Source organism: Falco peregrinus, chromosome 5, assembly GCF_023634155.1.
Source record: "Falco peregrinus isolate bFalPer1 chromosome 5, bFalPer1.pri, whole genome shotgun sequence".
Lineage (NCBI taxonomy): Eukaryota > Metazoa > Chordata > Aves > Falconiformes > Falconidae > Falco > Falco peregrinus.
Window position 1 is genome coordinate 39,168,481 of NC_073725.1, and position 21,933 is coordinate 39,190,413.

Sequence of the window (21,933 nt, forward strand, 5' to 3'; positions counted from 1 at the left end):
AGAAAGGCAGACCCACTCCTGCACGAGGATTTGCAGCCTCTTAGTTTCCATACTAAGCCTTCATCCTTAGGTTTCATTTAAACCTTCTTTTGTGCAAATTAAGTTTCTTTCTTTTTGTCTTGTTCTCAGTGGACAAGAAGAACATATAATCTTCTTTAATAACATTTTTTACACAGAGGAGAATGATCCTGCTAAAATAACATCATTATTTTAGGTAAAATAAAGCTATTCCATTGAACGGTGTTATGGTAACAGTTGCATAATTAATAGACATAATTAGCAGGGATCTGTTTACCAGATGCTCCACTCATGCAGCTGCAGTGGATGCCTGGGTTGGTGCTGACTCATGGGCAGCTTTGCTTAACCTCCTGCATGCCTCTCTTTCACACCAGCTTTGACTTTCTTATCTCAGGTGCCAAATTTATTTCCTGTTTTTGATTTAAACCCTATTTTACTTGCATCTTCTTTCAAGCGGTTCATAGTTCTTGGGCTGGTTTTTTGGGTTTTTTTCTGTTCTTCCCTGTGCTTTCATCTATCCCTCTGTAGTTTTGTGTGATTGTCATGGAGATCAGTGAGATCACAGAGACCTTTAAACTCTTCCCACCACTTTTTTTTGCAGCTTCTCCCTACCTGCCTTCCTAACCACCCAGCTCGGAAGTTCTCCATTGCCCAGGCCCTCTCAGTGCCATCACGCTGGCATAGCATCACTAGTATGCACAGAAAAGCAGTAGAAGTAACAGTGTCCATTTCTGCCCAAGTGAGTGCCTAATACTTTGTGAAGGCTTTTATTCTGTAGGTTTATGAGATACAGTGTTAATGGATAACAAGTAAATTTGGAAATAGTTGGGGTTTTTTTCAACACCAGTTTTGCTGTAGCCTTTCTACTACTTCCCCCACTCTCAGTTTCTTCCCCTTCGGTCTTTTCAAAACAAAGCTGCAGAGTCTTTTCTTCTGCCACAAATGTAGAATGTATGTATTTTACATATATCTCTATATTCTTAATTAAATATGCTACTGTATGTTGTTCTGATAACTTATCCACCATGATTTTTTGTTCAGTTTTGAAATTATAACTTGAATAGAAAAAAACAAACCTCAAGCTTTAAAAACCCTAATTTGAGGTGGTAATTAAGATAATTCAGTGGGGTTTAGACAACCATATTTATGTAATGTTGGCAGAAAAGTGTTTTCAGTATTCCTTGACAAGTCAAAGTGCAGCTTCATTAATGACTGTCATTTCAATGGAACCTCAATAAAACAACCACTTCAGATTACAGTGCATAGTATGATTATTCTGTTGGTCTTGTGAAAGGCCGTTAGAGCTACCATGATGGAGAGGCAGAGATTGCTCTCAGTGCTGTTTGATCACTCCCTACCTAGCCTGAAAGGTAATGGAAAGACCAGTGGTTAGGATGTTTTGTCAAAAATTGAAAACAGCCTGTCTTTTATTGTAGTTATGTCCAATAAAATTAGCATGGGCTAGTGATTTTTGTTACTTGATAGTTAACTCATTATGTAGGCAATAGCAGAAATGCTCTGATTTGAGAGTTGCTGAATACAGAGTACTTACGGGTAGCAGGGGATGGGGGCTGAGGACTTCTTAAAAGTACCCCTCTCTAGAGGATCCCAAGTTTTACAATGTTGATCCTAAATTTTGAGCATCATCTTTAATCTCCTGATTCTCCTTAAAAGAACTAGCCTCTCTTTAAAGCTGAAGTGGGTTGAAAGGCAACTCTTAGTCTGTGGCCTGACTGGAATTGGAAACGCCTGACTTCACTGAGGGATTTTGCACAGTGTAACCTCAGCTAAAGCCAGAGAGTAAATATGTTTTCCTCCAATTAATGCATCTTTCCACTTCTTTTTTTTATTTTTGACCCAATAAGAGAAAGGTGTGCTCTTGGCTAAGCTCTTTGGAGTCATCATAACCCATCCCTGCTCTGAGAGACTTCAAATGTAAATAGACAGGACAGAGAAGTGGAGAAAACAAAATATTGACTGCACTGGGGGAGCAGGAGTGTGAATTTTTAAGAGACACACTGGCTGTTGCTGCAGAATCATTTCTTACTGGGAGCTTTTGGGAAGGGTGTTTTTTTATTTGAAGTGATGCACATCCACGCACACTCTGTGTATCTTCTGCTCAAGTAGCTGAATTGTTCTGCAGTGGTGGATTTAACTGCATTGCTTCCTGTTAGATTCCTACTGCTGCCCTATAGTCTGCTGGTTCACAACTGAAGAATCCTTTATTCTGATTTTCCGTGTGTCACTGCTCCACAGTCAGCTGCAGAGGATGCACCTGAAGTGCTTCTCCAGAAATACTTGCATTTTAAATGCAATTAATTTAATTTGGTAAATTTGTAAATTTGGTATGAATCTGACTGGTGCACTTGCCATTTCCACATCGTCCTGTACTAAGGTTCTGTACTTATTAGGTCTCTTGTGAGAAAAGCAGGTTTTATTCTCTCAATTCCCATAGCTAAAAATGATGCTGTCTTGAAACTTACTGCACAATTATCATTTGCATAAGTAGCGTGCATCTATGTTTGCCACTTCTGGGTCTTAATTACTCATTCAAGTGTGTGGTAGAGCCAAGCGCTTAGCCCAGATTTTGTGAGGTCTTTGGGTTTTGGCCCTGTGGGACATGGCTAGGTAAAGCATGACCACAAGTACTTTGTTCTTTTAAAGCACCTTAAAGCTGTCTCCTGAGCTACTTCATGTGTACTCTAAAATGCTTCTGTGATACATGAACAGCAAAACCACACCTTGTAACAAAAATCAGTCTGTCTGCACTTGTTTTGTCAGTTCAGGCTCTCAGGACTGACTGACTTTTGTAAAAGCTGACACTTTTTCACTATTGTATCTTCTTGTAAATGGGGATCCTGTAGTACAGACTTTCTGCTTAGCAGGGTATCTTTTACTGCTTCTGCTTTGACAGTTCTTGCAGATCTTGGATCAGTTTTCAAGCAAGTCTTTGAACAAAACTTTAATTGGTGGTTCTGCTAAACTGCCACTAAAAATAATTTAGACTTGGGTTTTAGCCTTTAAAATGCTGGTGCAATGATGTGGTCCTTGGATGCAGCCTCACTTATGACTTTGGGATTGTCTATCTGCACTAGTGACAAAAGTAGGTATTGCCCTTAACTGTGAGTATAGAAGTACATTTTCTTTATGTATGTGTTTTGTTAAAGAATGCTTTCACGTCTCCATTATAAGCCAGTATGACAGCTGCAAGTCTGCACCGATTCCTGAAGGCACAACAAGCACGTTCCTGCTATGCATGTAAATTAACTTGTTAATCACATAGACTTTCTCTTCAATGAATTAGTAAAAATACATAAAGGAGATCTGCCAGTTGTGTAAGATTTCATACTGAATGAGAACCAGCCTCAGTTATTTACCATTGCCAGTTTATTAGCTTCAAAAAACCTGACAGAAGTTTGTCCTTTTGAGTCAGCTGCACCTAACAGGTGACTTGGGATTGCCACTGTAGTAGTTTTTATGAACTTTTCCTCTGAGGTAAGCAGCTCCCTGCCCCTCTGCTTCTGATGCCACATCAGCTGTGTTTTTTAAAGCAGTGCTCAAGTCCTTCTGTGGCTGTAGTTCTGTATATTGCACACGGAGTCCCTGTTTCTGAGGAACTGTGTAGTTAGAGCCTTTCCAGACTCCTGAAAGGTGCCAGGCTCATGGTATAGTTTTGTGACTTTTTGTCTCTTCATACACTAGTCAAAAGACTTGCTGCAGCAGGCAATAAACTGAGTCCGAGTTCCTTTTGTTATTTCCAGTGGGACTTCACTGTAGTACCTAAAATGTTCCTGGTTCTGATCTTAGCACCTGTGGCCTTTGGCGTTCTTTGTGTCATTCTGCAATGGTAAGTGTAATCATGAGTACATGGGACTACTGTAAGTATACCTCATTTTCCATGAAGCTTTGCAGCATGTTGCTTCATTTGTTGGATTCTGCAGCCAGTTCAAACTTGCCTAGGATTCTTTTCCATGGTTTAGTCCGTGAGTTTTTCCCACCATCCCCGTTTTATTCCTTGTCGGGCTCTGTTCGTGAACTTCAACCTTTCTCTACATTGTTATTACAATGGAATGTAGAACTACACTCTTCCTTATTTGAGTTCACTGAAGTTTCTTCAAAGATGAAACTGGACTGCTGTGCTATGTTGATACAGCAGAAGCCCTGTGCTCAAGCAGAACTTTGAAGGCCTGACAAACATGAAAATAGCCATGTAATAGGAAATTATAAGAGGACACATTTTTCTTTACACTGAAACAAAATAGCAATTTGTTATGCAAAGATTTCCAATGTGAGTCTGCAGAGCAGAGTAAGATCATTTATGAAAAAATGTTTTGTCCTTTCGTTTTCTAAGAGTAGCTACAAACAGGTTATGCCCTATTTGAACAGTAGTTTTCAGTATTTTGATATAATCTATTCAAAGTGATATTCAGTATTTTGATATAGTCTATTCTGGTCCTACCTCACAGACTTACCTAATTTAAATCTCTTAACACTGTTTTGGAGAAGAGCTATATGGTAGCAGAAGCTGCAAAAATCCATCAAGACTGGCTATATGTCAAGGGGAAGGTACTTTAAGTATCTTACATATCTCCTGGTATAATAAATAAACATATACACCATAAAGGTCTACTGTCTCTTTCTGTACCATGTGTATTGTGCTCACTTTGTACAAATAGAGTAAATGGGTTTTTAGTTAGACCATCAGAGTACCAATTTCTTCTGCCTTCCAGAGCAGAATCTAAAATAATGGAGTATGGGATTGGATGGCTAAATTATAGCCAAGGAGAATCTGGACTGCTGTGCTCACTAGCACTGTCTGTATATACTCCAAAAAACAGAACTGGAATTTTAAGTGGTGCCTCCTGCTGAATTTTGTGTAAAGACATCATGGTCAGAAGGAGGGCCTCAAACTCCAGATGCCTGAACAGAAAATAAAAGACCACTAATTTAAAAATAAGTGGGTTTTTTCTTTACATTCTGAAATTAAAAAAAAATTAAAAAAAAGAAAGTTTTCTGTTCTGACAGGTATAAATTCCAGTATTCTTTGCAATCATATTAGTGAATCTTGGCTAGCTAATTAATATGACAGTGCTGTTTGTTTGCATTCCTAAAGGTGGTGATGTTGGCTACATGGACTGTCATGCTAACAAATGTAGACAGCAAGACTGACTTTGGCATTTGCAGAGTAAAAATGGTACTAAGACAGACCTTTTTTCAAATAGATTATTATATATAAAATTGATCTAATAATTAGAGCAGAAGATGCAGTGTCCAAAGTATAACTGATGAATAATTTGCATAGTTATGTTCACTGCTGCTCACACAAAAACACCTGGGTTTGTAGACCAATAAATACTCCTTAAAAACTATTATTAAAACTATTTATGTAAAGGTAAATCATTCTTATGTAGTGAACGATTCTTATGTAAAAACCTGAAGATAAAATCCCCCATCTTTTTTTTCCACTGTCTTGGGGTGGACAAGACACTTATGCTTGGATGAAAAATCACTATAATCTGAATCATGAAGATTACATAAATTGCAGTACTGAACATCTACCTGGATATATTAAATATTTTCTTGCTCATATTCCATTTATCTGGATATTCATGAAAATGACCTAAAAAATATATATATGTATGTAAAACACCTTTTCAAGTTTGTATTTCACTGCAGAAAGGACTTCTGTAACGATCAAGACCTGCATAATTTTAAAATAACACCATTCTGTTAACAATTAGCTTTAACATTTTGTTGGTGAGAAGTAACCGTAAGCATCTATGAAAAGCTGAGGAAAAAAGGGCTTTGCAATTAAGTTAGGAAACATTTTTTTCTTTACTCCATGTTCTACTTCTAGTAATTTTTTATGAACTACTGAAATTGTTTTATATTGTTATGTATTTGGAGAATAGTATGAATTCTATACTTGCCTATTTTTGAAATGAAAAGAAAGCCTATCATTGCAGAGTCAAGCCTTCATTCCTTCGCCCTCATACAAAGACTGACAGGAACCACAGCTTTATGCAGTATTTACAGGGGATCCATCTCCTTCTGATGCACATCTTGTGCTCTATGCTTCAGTTAAAAGGATGAAATGGTGCAAATGACAACTCACTTTTGTGTCATCACTGGCTTCTCTACCTCTTTCAAGTTTCCACATCTGGCTGATCTACAGAAGAGTAATGAGGACAATAATCGGTATATTGGCTAATTTTGACTAGATTGTCTACACAATTTTTAGTAAAAAAAGTAGTTATTACATCCACGTTTGGCTTCCTCCATTCTTCCCAGCCTCTATGAGTATTACAGCCTTGTTGTGCTGGGAGAGAAGAGATGGTAATGGTGAAATCAACGATAAACAGGTCTCTGAAACTGGGCTGTGGGGATGTCCGATTCTGAAGCATGTTGTGATTTTAAACACCTCAGAAAATATGTTTTAAATTTGTCTATCTATTAGTATGTTCTAGCTTCCATAAACCCCAAAATCTCTCCTGTGGTACTCATGCTCTCAGTAAAGCTCAGCGCTTGCTAATTGCAGCATATGCAGTGACACCACAGCAGCAGGTGATGGCAAGTGCCTTACAGTGACTAATCCAACTTTCTAGATCGGGTTTTAGGAGCTCTCCAGCATCTTGGCATGCTTGTTGGAGGAAGCTAATTAAATTACTGTAACAATGAATAGATTAGTTTAGTGCCTGTTAACATCACAGAGGCAGTAGGCAGTCTGGAATTTCCTGGTAACAATGGAGACTCAGTATTAAGTGGCACTTAAGTAACATTAATTAACAGGATCTTCCTCAAAAATTAGTCCCCCTACTCTCTTTAACACCACTATTTGTAATGACAATACTCCCTGCAAAAAAACAAGTGCACAGTATGGAGTAGCAATTACGATAGGATTGTCTATTTTAGATTTTGTTTTCAAAGCTTAATAAGTACCTTATTTTTACACATCAAAACATTCAACTTACTATATGGTCCCCAGCTAATCTGGCACAGGACTGAACATATCCTAAAAATGTCTGTCATCAGTCTTAAAAATCTGCTACAGTAAGTCTAAAATGTAATGAAACAGAACGTAATTAGTTTAAGTAATAAATGTTTAATCAAAGAATTTTACATATTATTAACAGCATTCATTTGGCCAAACATCTACATGGTTGTAGTATCCTACTTGTATATAAAGTGGGAATGTATCAAGTATAGACTATGAAAGTGCAAATAACAATTCAAGGTTAGAGTAATTTTTTTACATTATAAAATTAACAGGTTTACAAAATAGTCTTGCCAAACTTTATTTTTGAATTGTAAAGTCAATGACTATGGTGTTAAAATAAGTACCAAGAAAATACAAATTTAATAGGCTAATTTCATGCTTGTAAGAGTAACACGGGAACAATGGATATACTGCACAACCTAACCAAATTACAAAAAACCAGAACCCACAAACTTCACTATCTTCACAGAGAGCACTCTTACATATCTTACTGTAACTTTGCAAGACATCTCAACGCAATACACAATCTTTTTGTGAGAATCTTTCTATTCAGAAATTACAATTCAAGGAAGCTATGCCAGTTAAACAACTTTCAGACCAATTCATGATGACAGTTCATGAAGAACTGTTTTAGTTGAAGGATTTCATACCACAGAACAATTTTAAATAGGTATTTTTCAAAGATGTCCAAAGGTTCATGATGACTATGTCAGGAGTAGGGTGGCTAGAGGAAGAGTTGGAAAATGAGTTCAGACTATTCTATTCCGTTGTCTCTAAAGATGCTTGCAAAATGAACAAGGTTTTTATGGGGTAAGGGTAAAATATTCTTACTTCGTTTTTTTTACTAATATGAACCTTGTGACTGCAAGGTTCAAAAGCTGGATTTGCATGAATTAGTTACCAAAACACTCACTTGAACTCACAGTAATCAATACATAAACTTTGCTATCATGACACTTGCCTATACACACTCAGTAGTAATAAACTTTATATCATATCAACAAATCTCTGGTAACAGTTAAGCAAAACTTAAAATGGAGTGTATGTAATTTGCTTGTGTTATGACAAGTTTTGATTATATGTAATTAAAACAGCCATTTGAACAATTTACTCTAGTTGTAATTACATACTGTACCATTGTATCTCACTAACTGTAGATTGATGCTTTTAAGCAAATCTAAAACCGGTATTTTTTTTTCACGGTACAACAACTAGGAAAAGGGGGTTTTGTGGGTTTTTTTTGTTTTGTTTTGTTTTTTTTGTGTGTTTTTTTTTTTTTTTTTTTTTTTTTTTTTTACACTAAACAGTAATCACACAGCAAATGAATATTGTGCAATTGAACAAATACCTAGCAGTGTTTTGTTTATGCAAAAACACTGACTGAACATTTAGTTATTTACTGTAAAGGCAAGGCCATGGGTGGTTTTATGGAGGTCTTTGCAATTAATAGCATAGTTACTCCAGAACAGACACTGAATTTTAATTACTTGTTTAACTGTGGCAACTATCCAGTTGGGTTAGGCAAAGGCACCATAACATGTTGAGCAGAATGTGTTATCTGAACTTTAAGTGTGGGACTGGCTAATATATGAAAATTCTGTATTCCTGTATTTTTATAAAATGTTATCATTAAAAGTAATTGCACTATTAGTGCATAGAATGCTTTGTAGAATTATGAAAACAAATAACTATGATTGCACTTCCGTTAAAGTGTCTCTTAAAATACAGCATAGCTGTTGCTAACTCACTGTATTTTAATATTTAAAATAACTGTTTAACAGCAGCATTAGGTTTTATTAACTTAAGATACAGGCTACATTTAATTAAATGCAGTCACCATGGCAACACATGCCAGTTAAATTTAGAGAAGCAATGCTACCCAGTGGTTTCATCATTGCTAAGAATTGTGGGATTAGTTTGATAGAGTAACACTGCACTGTTTTGTTAGGCTACTGCCAGCTAACTATTCACAGTTTGGCACATTTGGACTGTAAATAGACATGAAAAAGTCTTTGATTTTAATGGGAAAGAATATCCCCTAAAACGTGTTCCTGGAGCAGTACTAAAGAGAAGCATTAAATACCTCTGTTCACACTGCTAACAAAAATGAGAAGTGAGTAAGGAAAAGATACGGAAAACAAAAACAAAATGCAAATGAACTGCTAAATGTTACTTTGGTGAAAGAATGAGTTCTAAAAAATGGAATAAACTATTTCTTAGGAAAACCAACCAAAATAATCAGTGTAAGCCTTTAATCCATATTTTCAAGTTAAGGATCATCAACCTAAGGCTAAACAGATGCTGCATTGTATTAGGAATGTGGAACACAACCTACTTATTCCTTTTTCTTGAGAGCAAAAAGGCAAGTACTACCTAATTAAATGCAAAGGATATTCCTTGAAAGGTTCACATTATTATAAAGAACTACAATTCAAGAGAACTCCTAAATATCTGTTGTTATGTCAGTGGTTACAACTGAGCTGCAATTATGTGGATCAAAGCCTCCATAATGCTTACTCCACATACTGTACCATCTGTCACTGCCACTCACTTACTCCAGATTTAGTTTTTATTCATACCAGATGCACATGTTCAATCCATTCACTTGAGGTTTGAGGAGTCTGACTTGAAGTATCTCCTGAAGTATCTAGGGTGCTTGTTACTCCCCTGTGGTTATCACCACTTTGTGATACCATTTCACCTGGAATAATGTTTTCTTCAGAAGTGCTTTCCTCTGTTTGCGTTCCTCTGCCTTCGTTTTTGAGTGCATCCTCAAACAGTGCATGCTCTTCCTGAGGCTCCAGCCCTCTGTCTATAAGGTTTGGTTGCCCTGCTGACCCATCTTCAGTACTGGGTTGCTGTGACTCCTCATCTGTTTCTGTACTTGTTGAGGGGATCAGAGCAATACTCTGTGGGTTCATGTCATGAAACCAGGCCATAATATTTCCAAGGAGATTTTCATTGGTATTGGGATCTTGACTGCTGGAATCAGCATCACTAGATGTTGAATATAATCCACTTCTTGTATCACTGCAGGGGTGTGAATGAAGACGATCAGCTGCAAAGGGATCATTGCCTGCACCTAGTCTCATCAGGCTGTCACCAAGTTCTAACAGCTCAGAGCTGCTCAACGCGCCTCTGGGATTATCTATACTTATGGGAGCAGAGTCCAATCTTGTAGGTAAAGAGGTACCTATTGCTCCTAAAGATGCCTCATTATTTAGGAAGTCTCTAGTTTCTTCATCTATGGCCAAGCCAGATTCCTGTAATGATAACTGAATGGCTAGCAGGATGTTTGGGTCATCTTCATCCAAAGAACTCAGAGCCTGTGGAAATACATAAAGGTTGCTTTCAGAATAAAACTTTCATCTTGTTACATATTTTGGATGAAAAGTAATTTGGGCTCAAATCTGAAATTAATTCATTATCCCTATGTGCCATTTATCAGAATCAATTTTTACTGACACAGTTAACAGAATTTAAAAGGTGATACTGTTACCACTAGCAATTGCTTAAACAGTTCTTACCGGTGTGAATGTATAATCTGTTGTCCTAAATTCTCCCTTTCTCACGGAAGAATTAAGATTTGGAGAGAGACAAAATGACACAGAAAAGCAGACCAGTGGAAGCCAAGCAAGCAGAGAGTATGGAAAACAGATCAGGAGAGATACCTGAAGAGAATCCTGGTTTTCAGAGCGACTGACAGGGGTATAGTCATGAAGTGAAGAGCTGTGCAGAATACCCATAGAAGCTGAACTCACCATGGATGTGCCATGTCTTCTACTACTGCCACCTTCCTGAGTGTCTGTTTGGACAATTGAAACAAAAACAGTTGAAGAGCCAGTGAGGAAGCCTTCTCCACTATTATTTAGTCAGAGAATCTCTTCCTTCCTTTTGGATTCCAGCTGTGCAATTTTACTCCTTTATTCATTCAGAATGAAATAATCCAGAACCTTCCACACCAACTCTTACGCAGTGGCAAAACACCAGGCCCACTGTTTCAGGAGTGACTGCCTGGCTCATTTGTGCCTTTCTGCTCTCGATACCCTTCTTCTCTTCGAAAGGATGGGGTACGCCATCAGGAGCATGAGCCCTTTGGCAGGAGGGGCAAAGTGCTTCTAAGGCACATACATGATTTATGGAAAGTCCTGAAAAATACTGCACATGGACACGATACAGGATGCATTTACAACAACTCAGCTGTAATGCTGACATTACATTAATTTTTACCATAACATTGCTGCACAATTAGGAGTGGAGTCATCAGTGTATACCTCAGCAATTATTGACATTGTTGTTTTCTTAAAACAACCAACAAAAAAAAGGAAAGTAGTAAAATGCTGTTTCTAGAAAAATTGCTCCATAATAAAAATAAAATGGAAAACGCAATTTTCCATTTCAAAACTCAAAATGAAGTAAGGGCAGACAAACAGCATGCACTGGTCATCACTACAATATCCAACTGTTCAGTCAAATTCTAGTCCTCAAACTAACAAGATGGGTTTGCATTTTATATGTGTAATAGGGAAGGACCAAAGCTCACCAAAATTCTTTTTACAGTTTCTAAAATAAAGAACGCATTTGCTTATTTCTCCTCAGGAAAGGATTTTTTTGTTTTTAGAGGACAAGCTATGTATAGGACCTAAGTTCATGAGACACAGCAATTAGAGTTTCTGCAGCGTGGCTTAGCCACCGAGCACACAACTGGTAGCACTGAAGAAACAGTGTCACGGGATGATTTGGGTTTGAGCTATTTTTGTACTGTTGCAAAGGTCCTGGCAGAACAGCCCAGACAGCCAAGTTACAGTGACCTTAAGGTACGGTGCTACCAGCTGTAGCACTGCTTAGAAAAGCAGCATGGTGGAAGCCATAGCCCATGGCGACTTGTTTCTTGGCTGTCTTTGCCAATACAGGAGTTCCTCTGCAGTGTTTTGGAATACAGCATTATGACCACCTGTCAGCAGGCCATGTAGCAGGGGAACCCTCTTCCAACTCTTTATGCAGAACTGGTCTCCTTTCAATTGGCATAAAAGAGCTGCTATATGGGTAAGACTGTCATATGAAGTATGCGCCCTTCAGAATTTCTTCAGAAAAGCAAACCTGCCCTAAGTAGCTGAGGAGCTGTTCGTGGGAAGATCAATGTATTTCTCTTTAAAAAGAGGAGCAGCCATAATGAACTCAGCAACCCTTGTAAGATCACATACAAAAATACAAAAATAACCCTTTATGATGTATCCTGGAAAATACAGCAATGTATATGAAACTTCTTTGAAGTGTGTCCACAGAAGAACACACACTGTGGTCACTACTAGCAATTTCTGAAGCAGGAAAAGAAAAAACCTAGCACCAGGCAGAACATACCTAATGTACTCTCACTGGGGTCATCAGGATCCGGAGTATTACTCAGCAGACTGTGCATGTCTCCACGTCGGCGCTGTCTGTGCCTCCTCCGATACTGAAATTCAGCATATTCCTGCATAAACCAAAGGTTACAAAATACAGGGCAGCATGCAGAAATATTTTTCTGATGTAACAAGCACCACATTTTTATAAAAAAATGTGTGATTTTATATGTACATTATAAAATCACCTGTTTTCAGAAAAATAAATTGCAAGTTATATCATGCAATGCTTAACATAAATAATAAAAAAAATTCCAAGGTAAGCCTAAACCTATAAAATAATGAATTAGCAAATAAAAATACTTGACATATTACTGACATTTTAATACTTGCAATCTCCCTTTTTAAAGAATTCCAAGTATATATTTTTGTTTAAAAGCTTTGATGCCAAACTTTATATACACACACACACACTGTTTAATAAATATATACCTAGTGATTTTAGAACATAAAAATAATTAATCTGAATTAGACCAACAGACTAACTCAGAGTCCCTGTACCAGCAACTGCCAGTATAAAATAACCTCTGGAAGACCATAGAAAGCTGCCAAACATACATTGGGATTTGTTACGCTCTTCCCAGCCTCCAGGACACTTTGCTATGCCTCAGAAACTTCTTAAGCCACAGCTGATACTCTTCGACTGAACAGGTTTTGATGGATTTTTATTCCATGAATTACAAATCTCCTTTATTTTTTGCTTAACTTGAGCGGTTAATGAGCCATACCACACAGATTTTAACTCCTGCAGCCTGTACTTTCTCATGTTATATGAATTTACTGAAGACGGTTTATATAACGTTTATGGAAAAGACTCATTTTTGACCACATGAAGCTAACATCTCAAAAGTTAATTATCTTAATACTTGGAAATAAATGCTTTGATTTCCATGTCTTTCCTATTAATAAGAGACTGATTTTTTGCTTTGAAGGCAAATTTCCAGATAACGTTTTTTGGTCAGTACAGATGACACTGAACTTGACTGGGTAGATAAGATCTTTCGTTAATTTCAGTTATTCATTTACACAAGGCAATAAAAATATACACGCAGGTACTAGCTCTTCTCTTCAGAAAAGATTATTGCTGTTTATTTCCCTGAGCCCCAAGCTGAGAAATCTGTAATCCAAAAGCTTCATTTGGCCGAATGAACTGGGAAGGATAACTACCTACCATTAGCTTTCCTTTCTTACATTAACTTTTCATCCTAGAATCTCTCAACATCTGAAGTATCTAAAACTTAAATCCAGAAGTGTAATTTCTCTTACACAATAACCTTACTACTTAATTTTGATGATATTATGATGGTATATTGTCTTTCCCTGAACAGTTTCAGACCAGGTTCTTAGTCATAATGACAGATGCAAGGCAAAAAAAAAAAAAAAAAAGATCACAAAATCATCATTGTGGGCAGATTTTTATCTGTGTAAGAAAACTGTAAGAACAGGAAAATAGCTGTACTTGACAAAAGCTGTATTTAGGCCAATGATCTGTCTTCAACAGCGTTAGTAGCATATGCTTGTTAGCCTATGAGACAGCATAAAAACCAGGACAAACATGAAGTGATTCTGCTTTAAAATATTCTTCCAGCTCCTAGGGAGCTCAGGGATTTCCTAAATGGTAGCGCCCCAAACCAAAATCTGGTATGAAAGATGAAAATAAAAACTTGATATGGAACAGTACAACTGAATTACTTATAAAATATGTATTACTGTGAATCAGACAAGGAATAATGGGAAGCAATCACTGAACACTAAGATTTATTAATCATATCAGATCTTATCTCTCATCTCTTTGCAGTAAAAAAGTATTTTTACCAACAGCCACTTAAGTTTTGGTTGCTTTTTAACCCTTAGAAAGACATCTTAATTACTCCTGATAAAAATTTATTTCTGATTACTTGGAGCAACAAATACATGTGAGCAAAAGAAGTTTTAATTTTGTTGGGTAGGAACATCATAGTTTCACATAATGGTCTACAGTAAGCAGTGTTCCTTGCTAAAACCAGTAAGATTTTGTTTTCTGTAATAATCTGGTATACACAGTAATTCTACTACTTGTCAGTAAAAGTACAGCTCTATGTAAAAAAAACCCTTAGTGAAACTCACTAAAACAAAGATGACTGCTCTTAATTCAACACAATTCCTTTAGGATAGGTGGTTGCAAGTATCCTTGACAGCTATGTAGCAAAGAAACCAACTTGCATCACACAGCATCACATTTAGGCAAATCATAAAAGCTCATAAGCAATCACCTAAGCATGACTGCAATGGCACCTACTGCTAAACAGCTTATCAACATATTGCTTATCAGCTTTTTCTCATAACCAGTTCCACTGATGATACAGTAACATCACAGTGAGTTTGACATTATCAAATGTGGAATTATTTCAAAAGCAAAGACTAAAGGAACTAGACAGGAGAAGCAAGTTGATCTTTTGTAGAGAAGCAAGCTATTTTCTCACCAGTGTGATGCTCACCAACAACAATAGCAAAGGAAATATATAGAAAGAGTACATGGAGTTTTCCAGGATGCTTTAAAATGAGTAGCTAGAAAGAAAACAGCACCAAGGAAATGTTGAAATGAAGTTTCCTTCCCAACTGAATGCTTTAATCTAATGTTCTCAAAATATTGAATAAAAATTAAGATGATAAAGGAAAGCTTTATAGGAACCTTCTCATTATTTTAGTGCAGAGTCTCAAAAATTATTTACTCTTTCCTATATATAAAGATAACGGAATATTAACTTTAAAAACTATAATTTTCATTCTTGGTTAAGTAGCAGAAGCTCATCTCATTTAAGTATGTAATTTCCATCCTGCTTCAATAAATAAAAGTAAAAAGAAACATTTCAAGTAGTTAACAATATTTAGGCATATGCCTGTTATGTTTTTGTTATTACAGGAGGATGGAAATTTCTTAGACTTTTTGTCAAGATGTGCTGAACTGATGTTGCATTCGAAAGTAATCTATACAATTTCATATATTTGTTACTTTAAGGTTCCCCAGCACACAGACACCAGTTTATATACAATTATAAAACTGGTTATCTACTTGGAAAATGATGAATACAACTCAGCTTGTCTAATGCCACCTTAAAATAACTATATCCATATTAGAGGCATTGCACAATTAGTGATTAATATATTTCCTTCTATTGTGGAAGAAACAAAACAGTAAGCTTAAACCAACTTGAAATGCTTTGAATCAAAATACGGAAGCTCTTCATGCAGATTGCGATCATACCTTTGTTTCTAGAATATGCAGAACTAAGTTAAAAAAATTAAAAAGAAATAGTTTACCTCAGGGGATGCAAATCCTAAATACTCCCAATCCCATGTTCCACCAGCAAAGCTATAAAATGAAGAGATACATCATAAAGTTTAGGAAGTAGCACAAGTATGAACAACCTCCAGCGCTTCAAAACCTATCAATATCTAAACCCTAGTGCAACTGTAACTCTAAACAAGTCTTCTACTTCAATTCTTACCTTGAAATTAATTTAGACAACCATACAATTAAATTGTTGACTATTCCAGAACTGCCTGATATTTTTAGCAAATACTTAAAGATTTTTGAAGCGTACCAGATATTTAGTGACAATCTTGAAGGCAAAAAGAGAAATGGAGGCCATGACATCTACTCCTTAATACAGCACAGATGGGGTAGCAATTTAGGTTACAACATACAGAGCAGTGATGCTCAAGTATGTTTTTCCTCAGTGCAAAGCTGGAATTCCACGAGGATCAAATGTCCAAGAAAATATTACTGCCCGGTGATTTCCAGCCACCACGCTGATCAGCTCCACTGTACCTCACGTTCCAGCAATGGCAGCAGCTTCACGCGCTTTGGCAGCTATCATTTGACCTGCCCAGAATTTTGGTTGGGTTACCTGCGCCTGGGTGCTTCTGGCGAGTCGGCGGGAGCCACGCCACGGGCCACAGAGGCCAGGAACTCCTGCCGCTTCTGCTGCACAAGACAAGCTGCCCGGATGATTTTATGGCGAGGAGTCCGAAGGTAAGGCCTGTTCACTTTCTGTGCAAGGTCTTCAGTGACCATTTCTAGGTCTGTCTGCAATAGTTAATAAGTAACGTAATTTTACAGTGAAATGCAAACAAGGGAGAGCTCTACACCATAAATACCGAGCAGAATTATCTCTATTTTCCTGAAAATACCATTTGAAATACCAAAATAACCCAAAATGTTTGTCCTCTAGCCTACCCTTTTACCAACCTAAATGCTGTCCTCCAGCCTGGAGCACGGCTTCCCTGCACTCACAAATACTGAACATCTTCGGAGGCCCTTAAGGAAAGGAAAGGAGGTGGCAGCCCCTGCCACTGATGCCACTGCCACCCAGGTACACCCCCAGTTTTGCCCCCACCCACTTGTCAGACACATGAGTAGGTAAAGACAAGAAGAGCTAGAGGAGATGAAGACTGTAACTAAAATGTTACCCTCAGAAAGCAGATGAACAGGAAATGATGTTCTTCCTTTCCCCCGCCACCTGTCCTTATCTCTTTCCCCTTGCAGCAAAGCGTTGTTTTTAAAAATTGAACTAAAAGCTACTGTGTCACAGAGTAATAGAAGTGGGCTAATTTTCCAAACTTGGTTACAAATACAAAATCAGTAGATCAGTTTTACACTACAAAAATGACAAAAAGACACTGGTAATAGTATTAAAAAAAAAAAAAAAGTAACATTAGAAAAGCAAAATATACGCATGTATTACCTGCATAAGTTCAAATATTTCCTTCTTTGTGCTTTTAGGCTCCAAAAAGAATCCATATGGATAAGAACACTTAAGAATGCGGCGAGTTTTTAGAAGCTCTTGCACTGCATCTTCAATGAATGTGGTATCAGGACAGCCTCCCTCAGCTGTAAGAGGAAACAAGCATTGTGAAAATATTTTCCTGGTGATGTCAGCATTTCTTTTAGCGTATGAGTTTTCCTCAAAAATAAAATTCATATGTATGTCAGTTAAGTATTTTGCAAGTAAACAGCAGCAGATTCTCAATGACTGCACAGTGTTCTTACTGAAGAAGTAAGCACAGAATATTAGCTTCTGCCTTACTAATGCTATTTTCTTCTTGAGTCTTTGGAATACTTAAGATATAATGTACATTTAGCTTTCAGCCACTGCTTATGAATTCCAGTACTGGAGGGATCACATCACACAGCAGACTGATGTGAGATCTGTCCAGAAAAAAAAAAAAGGGTTTAACCGTAACAGAGATGATTTGATTTTAAATCAAATTCATAGATCACAGCAAACACTTACTTCCACTGAGAGCTCTGCTCAACTGCTCCATCTTTTCTTTGGCTGTTTTTAGAAGGCGCTGTTCTAACTAGAAAAAGAATTTAAATAAAATACAGTAAGATAATTATGTTTTGATTAATAAAATAGAAAAAGAAGTCATTAAAATGGCTTGACCAATACCTGGTAGCTAAGTTCATGGTTCTTAAATCTTGTGTAATAGTGCATAAACCTATCAAGCTCTTGAAATCTTCTATGCTTCTTTTCAGCCTGGAAAACAATAGGGAAACAAAAGAAACCAAGATAAATCTTACGATTTAATTTAGAAATAATCGTTAGAGATAATTACATAACCAAATCTTTCTATTCCCACTATACATGAAGTATTGTACACAATGCTGATGAGTGCCATATAAGTAAAGAGACAAATTTAATTTTTGAAATTTGCAAGTCTGCAAATACCATAGCCAGAGCGTTGATAGATTGTCTGTGCATGCTATTTAAACAGACTGTCCAAATGCCAAAATTAAGGCATGTCTCCTGTAGTGCACAGCAGCTAACAGCAGTACCAGCATGCCCATTTCACAAAAGGGAACCGTGGCACAGAAAAGTAAAGTAACTTGGGTAAATCACCAGTGGTTGTTGCCAAAGCCAAAAGCAGAAACAAATCTTATGTTTCTATAAAAAAAGAAAAGCAGTGTTTTCTTTCTGTCTCTTTGATATATTTAAGATACATTTAGAACTTGGGTTTGGAAGAATTTTGAGGAAACTAATCCTAAACAGAAAACTGCAGCCTTAGCGCTATTTTTCAAACACATTCATTACCTCTACTGTCATCTCCTTGGACTGTTCCTCTACATGCTGAATAACCTCATAGCGAGTGCATCTGTAGTAGCCACCAGTGGAAGAGCTGTGCTTCTTCCATTCTTCTAAGCATATCCAGCAAAAGTCATATTTGCACTTGATAAAAAAAAGGAACAAGGGGGAAAAAAGAAAAAAAGTTGGTAACATTGTAGGTTCTAACTTATGCATCATTATTCCTCCATGAACAACTGAATTAACATCATTCTGAGTCTGCTTTTAAGGAGCCTCCTTCCTATTTTACCTACTACAGATCATCTCAGTTATCAAACCATGTCAGTCATAATTTTTGTTCCTTAGATCACAAGACTGTGTTGCATCTACATGTTAAGTTTTAAGTGGATGAAGTAAATCAAATTATAAATACAGCTGTTCAAGCCTGATTTGTTATCGTTTTTTTAAAAAAATCCCATTTTTTAAGCCACACAGAAACTGTTCATGAGAAAGACTGATTCTTTTCCTAATATCACTTACAAAAATGTGATTACTGGTATTTCTGTGATGTGGTATTCCTGATGCGAAGTATTAATAACAACTACTAAAGCAAGAGAGAAGAAACCAGGACAAAAACTTTGAAGAATGGTTGTGTCAAGGTAAGCCTCTTCTGCATTGACTCAGTAGAGAGCTTTCAAAATAGGCAACACCTTACAAGATCTGACTTATCCAGGCTTCTCTGTGTCAGAGACCAAACTTCTCAACTCAGCACTGATTTCTCAGCTAGTTTATTTCAAAATAATTGCAGCTATTTGCAGATGGATGGGCAAAAGACTTTATGACTTGGTGAATTGTGTTTATTTTACCTATTTTACAGATAAGCAAAGAAAAATCCTGAAAAAATGAAGGAAAAATTTACATTAATTAATATGAATCCATTAATATTATTAGAATTTGATAAATTAAGTCATATTTTTTCTGTCTTTCATAAGTTTAACCTTTCCAGGAATGTCCATACCAGATGTGTTTATCTGTAGTTGTTTTATACAATCCATTAGATATATTACAGGAAGAAATGAAATCTAATTATTGCATTGTACGTTATTTCATGTCACTAGTAGTGCCGATTTTCTCCTAAAAAGCAATGCAGACTAGGGTGTTATTGTCTTGTCATTGTTATTGTCTTGTTATTGTGCTGCACCCTCTTGTTCTTAAACTTTTTGAAGCTGTAAGATGAGTGCAGAGAATGAAGTATGAAAACGACTGTCTACAGAAGTGTTAAGTGTGTATCACTGCATCATTTGCCTATCATTCAAAACTACTCATACTCATTATTAGAAAAAAAAATTACAAAATATTCAAAACCCAGTATGAAACAACTTGTTTCACAAGCAACAGAACTCATAAAGCTTGACTTCCTATTAATTTATGTGTATATGCTCCTACTGCAATAATCTCTTCTCTCCCAAACTATCTCCCCTCCATGACCACTCCACTATATATTCCTTCTAATCTCTCATATCTCCAAAAGCGTCCTCAAAACCCCAAGATTCACCCAGTGTTCCCAGATCCTAATTCAAATACCTTAGTCCCATTAAACATTCAAGACTACATAATTTGTTTCTACACATCTCCCAGCCCCCTGAGCTCTGCATTTTGTGCCTTTCTGATCACCTAGCCATGCAGCAGCACTGCCAGGGCTTCACGTCTGCTGCCTGGCCACTGTCTGAGACAAGCAGAAAAAGTAATTGCTGAGCAGGTAACTGCTGAGTAAGTGTTTCTGCCTCTCTCTTGGTGGCAGTACAAATTTAAGTCTCTGCACCACACAGCTAACAAGTTCCAGGAAACTTGCAGTAATTTAGTGTCTGTTGTGCTGGTTTTGGCTGGGAAAGAATTAATTTTCTCCATAGTAGCTAGTATATGGCCATGTTTTGGATTTGTGCTGGAAACAGGGTTGATAATACCAGGGATGCTCTAGTCCCTGCTGAACAGCGCTCACACAGAGCTGGGGGCTTCTCTGCTCCTCACCCCACCCCACCAGCGGGTGGGCTGGGGGGGCACAGGGGCTGGGAGGGGACACGGCCGGGACCGGTGACCCCAGCTGAGCAAAGGGATATCCCATACCATACGGCGTCGGCTCAGCATTTGTTTTGCTTGTGCAGCTTTTGCTTTAGTTATTAAACTGTCTTTATCTCAACCCACGAGTTTTCTCATGTTTACTCTTCTGATTCTCTCCCCCATCCCACAGGGGGGAGTGAGCAAGCGGCTCTTTGCTGCCAGCTGGGGTTAAACCACAAGATCTGTGAACCCTCTCTGCTCCTTCATGTCTGGTTCAAAGTACCCAGGAGGTTAAAACACTACTACAGGTAGGGGAGTGAGAAAGCAGGTCTGCCTAACACTGATCTCCTTAGAAACTGGGCTCATAAACCTGTAAGATATAAGTACAGAAATGTGATTTTATGAATAAAGAGTATCCCCCTTTACACCAAGGTACATGCTAGCTGCTATGAGGCAGTCGTAGCTTATCATGTAGTAGGCTTGAGCAGACCTTACTGCAGCAAAGGCAGAAGCTCCACCACAGACGGTCACTTCAGAGGAAGAGACAAGTGAGGTGACCACTATACCTGTGTCTGAGCTCTGCAATGAGCTTGAGGATACCCTTCCTTTCCTTCCTCACTAGGCTGAGGGAAGGCAGCTTCAGTTTGCAAAATTGCTCCACCACAAAAGGAATCTGACTGTTTTAAGGACACCTGAAGCTGTTTATAAGGTACAGCATCAAAGAGGAAAAGAGAACGGTGGGTGTCAGCCAGTGCCTCAGAACGGTACTGAATTAAATTATCTATGTTCAGCAGTGTTTAATGGCCAAAGTCTTCTTCAGCCTGCAGCCCTACTTCTGTTCAACTGAGATGAGCTCTGTGGCAAAAGCTGCAACATACCTTTCACAGTTTTTAGTACTATGAAACTGATGAGCTCTTTTAAAATAATTCAAGCTAAAAAAAAAAAAAAACAACAAAAAAACCAACGGCAAACTTGCCATAAACCAAAGTGGAGGAGAATCTGTTCTCTGCTGCCACAGACAAAACCAAAGAAAGGCATACACAAAAAAGGCCCAACCTTCAATTTGTATCGTAGAAAGAGAGACACTATGTGATTGTAATATAAAGAAAATCAGATCTGCATAGCAATGCAGAGAGACTAACATATTTCCAGAAAAATAAAGGGAATTACTTTCTAAATCTCTTAGCTTTTTATTAGACTATGTAGTGAGTGCTTTCTTATTTTCAATGATGCCGCCTCAAAGAGGTATTAGCTGTAGTTATAGAAGATATTTCTGATATAAATAGTATTCTAAATATGCTGCTTTTAACTAATTTGAGAGAAAAGGAATTCTCAAATGATACTGAACTCATGGCAAAACATTTTTTTCTATTTCGGTGACACAGTGCAAGCTCATGACTAATTTCTTGGA

At 37.4% G+C, this 21,933-nt stretch overlaps 1 protein-coding gene across 5 annotated transcripts in view; it reads right to left on the reverse strand.

Annotated features, from left to right (window-relative positions):
* Positions 1–7,100: 7,100 nt before the first annotated feature.
* ANKIB1 (ankyrin repeat and IBR domain containing 1) overlaps positions 7,101–21,933 on the reverse strand; it is a 92,138-nt gene continuing 77,305 nt past the window's right edge. For 2 of the 5 annotated variants that reach the window (XM_055803641.1, XM_055803642.1), the window contains exons 12-20: positions 18,495–18,629; positions 17,853–17,939; positions 17,694–17,760; positions 17,145–17,290; positions 16,308–16,486; positions 15,718–15,769; positions 12,377–12,488; positions 10,687–10,820; positions 7,101–10,341 (exon numbers count right to left, since the gene is read on the reverse strand). In XM_055803641.1, the coding sequence (XP_055659616.1) occupies positions 9,589–10,341; positions 10,687–10,820; positions 12,377–12,488; positions 15,718–15,769; positions 16,308–16,486; positions 17,145–17,290; positions 17,694–17,760; positions 17,853–17,939; positions 18,495–18,629 (1,665 nt within the window). In that variant the 3' untranslated portion in view covers positions 7,101–9,588. The remainder of the gene's footprint in view (positions 10,342–10,686; positions 10,821–12,376; positions 12,489–15,717; positions 15,770–16,307; positions 16,487–17,144; positions 17,291–17,693; positions 17,761–17,852; positions 17,940–18,494; positions 18,630–21,933) is intronic. The other 3 variants (XM_055803645.1, XM_055803643.1, XM_055803644.1) reach the window with 3 other exon arrangements.